Source organism: Lontra canadensis, unplaced genomic scaffold (genome assembly GCF_010015895.1).
Source record: "Lontra canadensis isolate GAN:19392208 unplaced genomic scaffold, GSC_riverotter_1.0 scaffold79, whole genome shotgun sequence".
Taxonomy (NCBI): domain Eukaryota; kingdom Metazoa; phylum Chordata; class Mammalia; order Carnivora; family Mustelidae; genus Lontra; species Lontra canadensis.
The window spans coordinates 1,822,228-1,834,773 of NW_022631073.1; the positions used below are offsets into that span (position 1 = coordinate 1,822,228).

Here is a 12,546-nt window from a genome sequence, read left to right on the forward strand (position 1 = left end):
GGGTGAAGCGTCGTCCCCGCGCAGCTCCCCGCTCGCTCGCAGGAACCCCCGGGCCTAGCTTTCAGGCCGAGGTGGTAATGGGGTGTGAGGAGCTGCTGTGGGCCCCCGGCCTGCGTCCTGCGACCGGGAGGGGACACGACGGCCAGGACCTGGTGCAGGGAGCAGGCCCTGTGTTGCCGACACCGCGACTCCCCAGAAAGGCAGAGTCTCCCAAAGCCCAGAGCCACGCCGGGATGGAGCCGTCGGGACCTTTGCTCTGTGAAGACAACGCGTGGCGGTCCTGGGCCTCGTTCTGGTGCTGGGAGCAGGCCTCCTGAGGTCCGTGCCTCCTCTCTGAGAGGCTGGACAGACGGCAGCCGGGACTCCGGGCGGGAGCCCAGCTCTGCGCCCGGCTGCAGGACGCCTTCCCGCTGCTCATTTGAAAACGGGAAAGAAATGGACGCGCAGGAACCAAAGGTGGAGGGAGAGACGCTGTCCGGGGTCCGGACGGAGTGTTCTGGTGACTCTTCAGAGCGGGGACAGGCGCACACGGCTCAGGGACCCTCATCAGCCAAAACACCCTTCCCGGGCGCTGCAGGGAGGACACAGTCCAGAAGCCGCCACTGGCCTTCCCCACCGCTCTGTCCTCTCGTCCCCTGAGCAGCCTTCCCTCCGGGGGAGGAGCGGGGGCCCCTTTCTCCCAGCAACACTGGATGCCCGGTGCCGAGCTGCCCCTGTTGGTTGTCCGGGCCGTGCGCCCTCAGCATCCTGACCTCTCCCCTGGGTGGCACCCACACGTCCAGCGTCTGGACCATCTCTTGTCTGGAATGACACTATGAGGCCACAGCCTGACCAGTCTTCCTGGGGGATGGCAAAGCCATCATGTCCGGGCACTGATTGGACATGAGTGTGTCCCCTCCATGACAAGTCATGGCTGTGGGCAGTTGTGGCCTCGTCCGGAGGAGCAGACATCACTTGGACGTCCACACGCCCTTCCCTGAACCAGCGCCGTCGGGGTGGGTGCAGCGGCCCGGGGTGGCCGGGGCGGAGAGCGGGCCGAGGAGGGCAGACGGCAGCACCTCCTCGGTCTCCTGGGCTCTCAGGACTCCACGCACGACCTCACGCCCGCCACCCCCCGCTGCGGGTCTTCCCGCACCGAGCCGTCTGCGGCACCAGCTGGCTGTCCTCCAGGCTACCTCGGTCGGACCCTGTCTGCCTGGAGACGGCTCAGACCCTGCACGCAGGTCAGGGGCTCGGTCCCCGAGACCGCCCCCTCCCCACTGCAGACCCCAGTGTCCAGTCCAGGCTGTCCCCTCTGCTGGTGTTGACTGGCTGCGCATCAGAGATCCCCACGACCCCTCCTCCTGCTGGATTAATTCGCTAGAGGGCACGTCCTCTCCCGGGGCCACCCCTGCCAGCTCCATGGGGTCACCAACAAAGAAGGCCTCTGGTCCCCCTGCTTTTGGGTTTTCGTGGAGGCTTCACCATGTAGGCGTGATTGACTAAGTCACTGGCCGTTGGTGACCCCCTTCCATCCCAAGAGCTGTGAGGGTCGGGGGTCAAACGTTCCAACCCTCTAGTCACAGGGCGGGTTCTCCTGGCCACCTGCCCCCATCCCTGTGGGCTGTCCCCAAGTCACCTCTTTGGCATAAAGGGCTTGTGATGCGACTAAAAAGAGACCCATCTCTCTGCTCTCATGTCTTAGGCGATCCCAAGGATTTTAGGAGGGCTGTGCCAGAAACGGTGACAAGACCAAATATGTATTTCTTACTGCAGATCACACTCTCACAGGACGGAAGGCAGGAGGGAGGATTTTACCTTCTCCTCCGTAACTCTGTGCCCCCTTACCCAGCCCGCCCCGTGCATCAGCCAGAGCTCCTGCGTGCTGCTGGGCCAGCCCTTCCTGAGCAGAGGAGGGGTGAGGACAGGGAGGGAAGAGCAAAGGGCACCCAGACCCTGCTTTTCTGTCCAGGGCCGTAAGCCCTAGGGGAGACCCAGGGGACGTCGGGCTCTGTCCCCTCAGGACAGTCCTCCTGGGTCAGGCAGGTGGGGGGAACAAATCAGGTGGAGAGAGGGAAGGACCCAGTGGGAATCTTTGGATACTCCTAGAGCTACAATGTGGCCCTGGGGGTCTGCTGTCCTCAGGTGCCCCTGGGACCCCTGGCACATCCCATAGCGGCCAGGGCAGCCTCACTAGATAGGATCCAGGTCCTCATCTGTGAGGGCTGCTGAGGGGGCGTGTTCTGTCCCAGCCTTGAATAACTGTGATGTGCTAATGACATCCTCTGGGACACGGGGACAGTTAAAGAGAAGAGGGAATATGGCAGCTCTCCAGATACTGTGTAGCATGATTAAAGAAGGCGAATGTATACATATTACTTAAAATGTGCATAAAATGATACATAAAATTAATTTTGCATGTTACAGCTGGCTCCGTCTAGTTGAAACCAACCGTAACAAGTGGATGGGCAGACTTCTCCCCAGGGACCACGCTATTTACTCTGCCACCAGCTCTGTGCCTCCCGTCCACCCCTGTCCCCATGGCACCGGAACTGGGTTCTTTGTAGCCTGGATGGAAACGTGTGCCATGTTAATTGTCCTCCCTCGGCTTTTTCCCTGGTAATACTCTCCTCCTAAGTGCCTAATTAGGTCCTCGCTTCCCCTCTCCGGAGCTGGCTGGGGATTCCTGCCTACACTGTTAGGTTTGGGTGCTGGCCCTTCTGGTGATTCGGATGCAGGAGGGGTGTCCCTGGACTCAGCTCCGGGAGCTTACGGAGGTAGCGTGTCCCCAAAACAGCCGACTGACCCAAGATCTGTGGAGAATTGTGCCAAATATGTCCCCGGTGTGAGTCTCTTCCTAGAGTTAACAGCAGCACGTGGGGCCAGGGGCAGGGTCCCTCAGGAAGTTAGTGGTGCACCTGGGGAAGAAGATCTGGGCCTTGCCGTGGGGCGGCGTGTTTCTGAGTGTGGGGGCCCGGGTTTCACTGGGGACAGGGCAGGTGGCAGGAGGGAGGACCGGGCTCAGCAAGCTGGCAGCCCTCAGCGGAGATGCCTGCTGCTCGAGAGAGCGGACTTCCCCTGGCTGCTCCGGTCTGTGCTGATGTGACGCCTGGTTTTCTTTGGAAACCAAGACCCTGGCAGGAATTCAAGTGGGTCCCACAGGCCCTGCCGGAGGTCGGTCCCACAGGGGCCTCCCCTGCCTCCGTCTCTCCTCTAGAGGAGGCCAGGAAACTGGGGCCCCTATCACACTAGTCAGCCTGGCCTTGGGGGCTGTTTCAGCACAGACCCTAATTCCTTGCTGGCCAGACCCACCTGCCTGACACTTCCGTGGAGGCCTCCTGTCCAGACCCCCGCTTGCACCCAGCTGCTGGGCCTTCTAGTCCAGATTCGGGTGCCCAAGCCTGTCTGCCCAGACCCACCTGGCTATAAGCCACCTGTCCAGACTCACTGCCCCAATTGACCCGTGAGCCTCAACCACCCAGGCCCACCGGCCCAGACCCACTGGCCTCCCTTGAGCACAGTGTCAGGTCAACATGAGATTGCTTCGTGGCCACCGAGGGCCCAGAGTGGGGATGCTCTTGAGTCCATGGACACTGCATGACAGGACGTGGACTGCACAACCCGGGAGCAGTGGGTATCTCCCCTCGTCTTCAGCTTCTTATTCTCAAGTCCCCTCCCCTCTGCTGACCAGAACTTTCTCAGGATCCAGCACCCTGCCTGGGTCTTAGGGAGATGAGCGACTTAGCGTCGACCACCTAGGAGGCCAGCTGCTCCGTGGTAGGACAGCCTCCCAGAGACAGGCGGGAGGGCGTGGAGGTGATCTGAGGCTGGACCCCTTCATGGACCTTGGTCCAGAGCCAGCTCTGCTCTCTCCGCATGCCCACAGCCAGACAGACAGCACTCCAAGCCACTGGAAACCTGCATTTCCACGGCCCAGATGCTTGTGGGGTGAATGGGTGTGTCCCAGGACCATGTCATGTCCACAGAGCCTGGTTAACCACTCCCTTCCCAATAAATATCTCACATTGTTGGCTGCGTCCTTCTGGCATGCAGAGGTGAAGCTAAGGCAGGGACAGGATCCGAAGTCCTGCTCCTGGTTGCCAACACTCCCCTCGACTTCTAGCCCCTGCAAGGACTTGGGCAAAAACCCCTGTGAGCCCAAGAGCCCCCTGCCTCTCAGAAACACAGGGACCCAGCGACTTGCCTCCAAGTCCCCATAACGGGGGTGGGGTGGGGTGGGGTAGAATAATGCATATTTCCATTCCAAACCGTCCTACACACAGGATGGAACCGAGGCCACCTGGATGAGGGGAAGCTCCCAAGGTCACCTGAAGGTCAAGGACAGCCCTAGAGCTGAAGGAGATGTCAGCCAGAGGCAGATCACCGTCTTCCACCTTCAGTGTCTAGGCCAATGGCGGGCAGTGCGTGTGGGCCCGTTGCTTGGGGTTTGGGTGACTTCTGGCTGGAGGCGGGTTCTGATGCGGGTGCTCAGGACAGAGAAGGGCCACAGTCTCCCACAAACCCAGAAGGTTCAACTCCACAAATTTAGCATCTCATAATTCTGGAGGTCAGAAATCCCACTGCATCTCACGGGACTCAAATCCAGGTGTGGGTGGGGCCGTTTGCTCCTGGGGGTCCGGGGAACACCATGTTCCTTGCCTTTTCCAGCTTCTGGGGCCTCTTGTCTTCCTTAGCCCGTCCTCCATCCCGGAGACCCACACGTGGGGTCCTCCCTCCCCCGTCCCAGCCTCGGGTGTGTCTGACCTCTGCTTCTGTGACCTCTCCTCCTCTAACTCGGGCCCTCCTGCCTCCCTCTTCCACCCAGACAATCCAGGATCATTTCTGGTCTCAAGACAGTGCTTACCACAGCTGCAAAGCTGCCCTTGCTGTGGGAGGTCACACATTCCCAGTCCCAGAGATTAGGACGTAGACATTTTAGGGAGCCTCATTCTGCCTACCACACCCACGGCCCTGGCCCAGCCGGCATACATATCCGTCAGACCATCTCAGCACCCCTCTGGGAAGAAGCCTGGTCTGTTCAGAATCCCAGAAGGCAGGGTTCAGCCCCCAAGCCCTCTGCACGGCCCATGGGAAGTGTCTGGCTGGGCGAGGAGGCAGATCCAGGTTAGAGGGTGTCCTCTGTGCAGAGCTGAGTGTCTGGAGCTGGCTTGCTCCGTCCTGACAGCGCACAGCTGCGTGTGGCCGGTTGGGCACAGGAGCAGCCGGTCACCAGGGATGAAGGCAGGGCCTAGAGGAGTCTCCTCATCGGCAGAGGTCCCTGGTTAGAGGAAAACCAATAGCCACAGGTGCTCAGCACATGTGGGCTTTCCTGCGCAGTCCCACCGCTTCTGGAATCCGGGAACCCTGGCCTGCAGGGCTCTGGGAGGCCGCTGTGGGAAGCTGGGGCCCAGGGATGGGGAGGACTTGCCCAAGGAGAAACATCCAGGAGCCCAGACCAGAAGCGGCCTTGCTGCCCCACCCCAGCCCACCCTTGGGACAGAGCCAGAGACCAGGTCGGGGGCCTTGCGAGGCCGCGTTCTTTGGGCCACTGCTGGGCCCGGATTCCTGTGCACAGAGCCTTACAGACCCACTCACACACATTAGGGACAAGTCCCAGCCTTTCTTTGTTTTGTTTTTCTTCACTTCTTCTTAATCTTTCTCCTCTCTGATGCCCTCCTCGGAGATGGGGTCTTCAAATGGCCTCTTACTCCATTTGGAGATTTCAGATTCCTAGTTATGAAAACACAAAGCTTAATTCTTTGTTCCTCTAGAAACAAACTGGAGAATGTGGGCAGAGCTGCTAAACACAGTGGCCCATTTAATGTCTCAGATATAGGAGAGTAGGATGTGCCGATGTCTCCAAGTCCCGGGAATCAGCAATGTGTACCGGGAAGGCCCCTTCAAATAACGTGGCCCCTGTGGGCGGCCAGAGGTCCCCAGAGCGCAGGGTCACACGGAGGCAGCTGGTGTGCCAGGACGAGCTTGGACCCCCAGGGCCGCGTCCAGCTGCCCGCTTTGCTCAGCTCTGCTGTCCTTACCCCACAGAAGGACAGTCAGGAGAGTATTTTACCTGTTAGCTGAATGGGAAATAGGAGAAGCTCTGTGAAGCCCCCCAGAAAGCCAGACACGGCCATTATGACTTAGATGGGACAGAAGAACCTTTGCCAAGGTGAGGATTTCGGGCCCCAGGGGTTTCTGGGTCGGGTCGCACACCGCTGATTTCTGAACTCAATGTCTTTGCGGGGAACTGAGGCGAGTTTTCCATTCAAACAGGTGCGTGGTCTGGACGGGCGACGACCGGGTTTTCTTCTTCAACCCGACGATGCAGCTGTCCGTGTGGGAGAAGCCTGTGGACCTGAAGAGCCGCGGGGACCTGGACAGGATCATCGAGGACCCACCCCACAAGCGCAAACTGGAGGCGCCGACACGTAATGAGCAGCGGCCGCGGGCGACCGTCCCCACGCGCTGACGCCGCGCATCCCTCACCCTCGGGCAGGGACGCGGGGGGTCGCCTGGCTGGGCCGGAAGCCGATTTCTAAAGCGCTGTGTGGGCTCTTTGAGAATGTAGTCACTGAGGTTTTGCGGCACTTTCTGCCGGAGACATTTTCTTCCAGGGTGGCTGGGGCTTTCCGTCCGCGTGTCGTGAAGCGGTTAACTCAGAGGAGGCGTTCTCAGTCCTCGGCTTCCTGAAGCCCCCGCCCCGGTCATTAGCCAGTGTTTACTTTTTATTCCAAATGGTTCGTGAACTCCGCTTGGGAGACCACGTGTGCGGACAGGAGCGCGTTTCCTTCTCCCTCACACTTTCCCGTCCGAGCTGCGAACGGGACGCGTCCCTTGTTTATTCCAAGGGCGCTTGACTTCCCGGGAAGGCAGGTGTTGGCGGGGAGGGGACGGGCACCTGGCGGAGAGGTTGCCGTATCTGCCAACAACCGTGGAAATCCAGCTTCCCCGGAGTCGGAGAACGGTTAGCGTTTCCGGCAAGGGTCCTTTCCGATCAGATGTGATGTGTTTTCTATTAGCTGTGGTGTTGGGAAAGCCCGTTCGCCAGGCACGCGGGTGGAACAAGTGTTGGCTTCGCCTGGAAACTCGGTCAGGAGCCGTCTCCCGCCCGAGAGGCGCACACGTGCCTGAGAGGCCAGGAAACTGGATCTTGACCCCTTGAAAGAGGGATTTGTTTTATTTTTACGGGGTGTTTTACTGAGTTTGCAATGATGTTTTTTATTCTCATGATAGACAGCCAACGTATGACAATATCTACCCACGGTTTCAGTCAAAGGCGGAGGCAGTTAACTGGAACTTTAGAGAACAGTGTTTGAAAAGTTTTCTAAACATTTTTAACCACGCCAGGAGCCTGGAAAACGGTGCTCTTCAATGCGGGCGCGGTGTGTTGGGATTGGGGGAGGCAGGTTTCATCGACTCGTTTCACCTAAGATGATGAGAACGTTCTCATGAGCACGGGGCAGCCTCCGCTGGGACAGGAGGTGTCTTAGGAGCATATGTAATTGCATCTGTGGAAACGTAGCTGCACACAGGGACAGGAAGCGCTGGTTTGTGGTTTTGTCTCCTCCTCTGATCGGGCGGCGTTCATTTTTATTTTTTATTTATTATTTTTTTTTGTTATTTTTTTAAATTTCTTTTTAGCATAACAGTATTGTTTTTGCACCACACCCAGTGCTCCATGCAATCCGTGCCCTCTCCAATACCCACCATCTGGTTCCCCCAACCTCCCACCGCCCACCCCTTCAAAACCCTCAGTTGTTTTTCAGAGTCCGTAGTCTCTCATGGTTCGTCTCCCCCTCCTAGTTCCCCCAACTCACTTCTCCTCTCCTTCTCCTAATGTCCTCCATGCTATTTGTTATGCTTCACAAATAAGTGAGACCATATGATAATTGACTCTCTCCGCTTGACTTATTTCACTCAGCATAATCTCTTCCAGTCCCGTCCATGTTGCTACAAAAGTTGGGTATTCATCCTTTCTGATGGAGGCATCATACTCCATAGTGTATATGGACCACATCTTCCTTACCCATTCGTCCATTGAAGGGCATCTTGGTTCTTTCCACAGTTTGGCGACCGTGGCCATTGCTGCTATAAACATTGGGGTACAGATGGCCCTTCTTTTCACTACATCTGTATCTTTGAGGTAAATACCCAGTAGTGCAATTGCAGGGTCATAGGGAAGCTCTATTTTTAACTTCTTGAGGAGTCTCCACACTGTTCTCCAAAGTGGCTGCACCAACTTGCATTCCCACCAACAGTGTAAGAGGGTTCCCCTTTGTCCACATCCCCTCCAACACACGTTGTTTCCTGTCTTGCTAATTTTGGCCATTCTAACTGGTGTAAGGTGGTATCTCAATGTGGTTTTAATTTGAATCTCCCTCATGGCTAGTGATGATGAACATGTTTTCATGTGTCTGATAGCATTTGTATGTCTTCATTGGAGAAATGTCTGTTCATGTCTTCTGCCCATTTTTGACATGATTATCTGTTTTGTGTGTGTTGAGTTTGAGGAGTTCTTTATAGATCTTGGATATTAGCCCTTTGTCTGTACTGTCATTTGCGAATATCTTCTCCCATTCCGTGGGTTGCCTCTTTGTTTTGTTGGCTGTTTCCTTTGCTGTGCAGAAGCTTTTGATCTTGATGAAGTCTCAAAAGTTCATTTTCGCTTTTGTTTCCTTTGCCTTTGGAGACATATTTTGAAAGAAGTTGCTGTGGCTGATATTGAAGAGGTTACTGCCTGTGTTCTCCTCTAGGATTCTGATGGATTCCTGTCCCACGTTGAGGTCTTTTATCCACTTCGAGTTTATCTTTGTGTACGGTGTAAGAGAATGGTCGAGGGCAGTGTCCATTTTTAAAAGGGATGTGTCGTTGAAAGGTTGAAAACAAATCCTCATAGAAAACAATCTCCCAAGGCCCAACTCACGGGCAGCCGAGCACCGCCCCCCTCGGCCTCACGAGACCCTCCAGTCCCACGAGACCAGCCGAAGGGCAGTTGCTACAGCTGCGAGTGGGTTTGGTTGGTCAAAGACAAATAATGCAGAGTTTCCTTAGCTCGAACCATAGATAACTGGGTGCTGTTCTCCCCTCCCTCCCTCCTCCCTCTTTCCCTCCTTCCCTCTTTTTCTCCCCAAAGCACTGGCAGGCACGAGAAAGGAACTCATTAAGGCGGTGCACGGCTGCCCTGTGGCTTCTGTCCTTTGGACCCAGAGACACCAGGTCTAGGAGAGACAGAGGGGCGTCGGCAGAACTCGGCACTGAGCCTCCCGCCGTATCAGGGCGGGGGAGGACTGGGGTGGAGGGCAGGTGGAGGATAAACCGAGGTGTATGAAACGCTACAAGAGTTTGTGCAGAAACCGGGTTCCCGTGGAGCAGGGCCACATCGGACACGCATCTGGCGCTGATGGGAACCGGGGAGGGAGGGCAGAGAAGGTGGGATTGGCCGTAGCTTCGAGCCCCCTTGGCGGTCTGCGACTGGCCGTCCTCAGCGTCGTGAGTGATGCTGCAGCCCTGAGACATTCACGGGCCTTGGTTTCGGTTTGCTTAAGTGGACCTCCCAGGCCTCAGAGCCCTGACAGCCTAATGGCCTCTTGTTTAATTAATTTAACAGCAGGATCTAAATTACCCGGGTCACAGATCAGCGTTCCATCTCAGTCACTGTACTCAGGAAAAGTAGAATTGAGGCTAAAGTCCAACAACACAACCACAACCGAAATAGCGGATTAATTGAGATTTGCTACATCAGACACTCGTCTTCCATTAACTTATCACAACGCCCCAACTACTCTACCGAGATAGATATACTGATATCGTTATGTGTAGTTACAAAACAAGTTTCAACCTTGCTTCTTCTTGTAAAAAGAGGACAAGGCTTTCTTAAAGGAGTGTTGTGGTTTTTTAACCAGAATCTTAAAGATATGCAAATGACTGCAACTCCTGACTTCTTGTTGCGGGGTAGAATTGGCATTTCCGGGAATAATTTCTAATTTTCTAAGATCCACCCACCCAAACTGTTTCGTTTGCTGCCAGACAATTAGGGCAGGAGGTATTTCTGGAGGATTAATTAGCGATTAGTGGGCAGTGTTGATGACCTCCAGCCTTCGGCAAGTGACATTTCCCCTGGCTGTTCATCCGTCGTGACTCATCAAATGATTTGACCCTGAATATTTTGAGAACCGGCTCCAGGGGAAATTGTTCTTGGTGTAGAATTTTGTTTTTCACATTTTGCTCAACTCCGAGTCATTACAGATTTGAATATATTAATACCTGTTTCTAGTGTGAAATAGGACAATTAAGCATTCCGGTTGATACCGGTTATTTTTCAAAAGGCAAATGAAGTAATTGAATTTTACCCAAGAGCGGCCGCATGCCAGGGCTCCGGGCTCTCGACGTGTGTCTGCGTGCAGGGGACACACGGCACGGTGTTGGGGGCGCTGATGCTGTGACAGCCTCCTGGAACAGGGTACAGAGCTGCCAGACGTGCTAAGCCACTCATCACTCAACAGAGAAGGGAAAAGTCCCCTCTTCATTCTGTTAGCATTGCTGAGGGACTCAGACAAAGACCTGAATTATTTCCCAATTATTTTGCGTGCATCCAGATTTTTTCTGGGTCTAGAAGCTCTGCTGTGGGTTCGGAGTAAATGCCCGATGAGCTGGAGGGCACCGGGAAGCCGGGCCTGACCGGTGTTCAGTCCCGCGAAGGGGGGAGGGGAGGGAGCTCTGCCGGGAAGGTGCGGCGCGGAGCCTGGTCACTTCCGCTCAGCTCGGCCTCACGAGGCGGGCCCCGCGTGCACTACGTGATCACAGACTCCGTGGCTTCGCCCCACGCCCGCTTGTTACGCCGCGCGAGTCCCAGTGGAGATGGCGAAGCCGTGTTTCCGGGCTGCCTGGTTTCTGCCACTCGGGGCTCCTTGCCCCCACTTCAGGGACAGCAGGACGGTGACCTCAGATCTTTCTGGCAACTCTCCTGCCTTCCTCCTCCCCTGGGAAGAAGGGTCCTTATGATTACACCGGCTCACCTGGGTGGCGTAGGTCACTCTCTGTCCCCAGGTCAGCTGCTTGCCATCTCGATCCCCCTTTGCTGTAGAACCTGATATGTTCACAGGTGCAGTGACCGGCCACGGCCATCCTGGAGGCCATCATTCTGCAACCCACCGGCTTTATACCCATTTATAGAAGAGGGAATTAAAGGAGATGGATTAATTAACTTGCCCAAGGTCCCATTTCTCTCCAGTGTGTGGGGGTGGGTCAGAGTCCGCATCTGAGGAGGGACAGACTTACCGGGCTTCTCCTGAGCCATGAGCCTGTGGTAAGAACGCGCTTCTGGAAAGCATTTTGCTCCCTGTGCCTGACACACCCATGGTCAGGGGCGGGCAGCCTTGTCCTCTCAGCCACTTTGTCCCCAACCTGCCACAGAGGTGGCATAGACGTCACTTGGCCTCAGTTCCTCTGTAAACATTTTAGTCATTTATATTCAAGACGAATGTGCATTGGTAATAATGTTCATTTTGCAAGTAGGACATAAAGCCGTCCCTGTGAGTAAACACAGCTGTGGCTTGAGAGAGGCTGGCTTTCCCAAGCTGTATTTGCCCAGGGAGAGCACACGAGTCTCAGAGCCACAGTGGGACCAGGTGTCCAGGCTCAGCTGACAACGTCCCTGGCGCCTGTCCGCAGCCCAAGGTTGGCATCACCTGTCCCAAGAATTGGGTTGAGGAGAGGCCCCCCCCATGCAAAGTTCCCCGTCCCAGCTGTTTAGGCGGGACCCTGACCTTCCCAAGGGACCCGCATTCCACGTTCCACAACACCCATCAGCCCCTGGCCCGTGTCGCCTCTTTGCACAGTGACTGGTGCAGGACCCTGGACCCAGCAACGAATGGAGACACACAGGCCATCCGTCCTGGAAGCCGCCTGCGGGGAGCTGATGTGCTCCAGCAGAAGCCGCCAGGCAGCCGGGTTGGAAGGGGCCGGCCAGGTGCCTGGGCCCGAGGGATCTCCACTATGCCCTGTGACACTCAGCCCTCCTCTGCTGCAGCCCAGTGGCCAGATGGCGGGCCCCTCCGGGTTTCAGATGTGCCACCGAGTGAGCGCCGATCCCGGGGCTGTGTCCCTTCTGTGCCTTTGGGCCACATGCCGCTGTGGGACAGGAGAGGCTGGGAGAGCATTTTCCAAGTGGTTTCTCCCAGAACCTAATGCTTTGAGCTGTCTGCTCCGCTGTGATCCAGGAGTGAGGGAGGATGGGGAGGGAGGAGGACAGCAGTTCCCTTCCAGATCAATCACTGTGTACTTGGAGGCTGGACTGACCAGCCCTAGGCTGGACCCCGGCCCCAACCACAAGCAGACGGCCCACAGGCAGTGACAGGAAGTGACAGCCGTGTCGTGGGTCAGGAGGAGAGGCCGCAGGTGGACAGAGCAATGTGAGTCCCCAGACCAGTGACCAGGAGACTTACTGATGCAGGGTCGCTCACGCTGTAGCCCAGGCAGCAGGGAGGGGGACCCACCCGGGAGCCCCATGTCTTGTGGGGCTCGGGGAGGGGGAGGTGCCTGGGCAAGCTCTCAGTGAGCCTCAGGGGC

At 56.6% G+C, this 12,546-nt stretch overlaps 1 protein-coding gene across 1 annotated transcript in view; it reads left to right on the plus strand.

Annotated features, from left to right (window-relative positions):
* TCERG1L (transcription elongation regulator 1 like) overlaps positions 1 to 12,546 on the plus strand; it is a 177,222-nt gene that overhangs the window by 123,385 nt on the left and 41,291 nt on the right. The window contains exon 7 of the mRNA XM_032882062.1: positions 6,253 to 6,407. Coding sequence (XP_032737953.1) covers positions 6,253 to 6,407 — 155 coding nt within the window. The remainder of the gene's footprint in view (positions 1 to 6,252; positions 6,408 to 12,546) is intronic.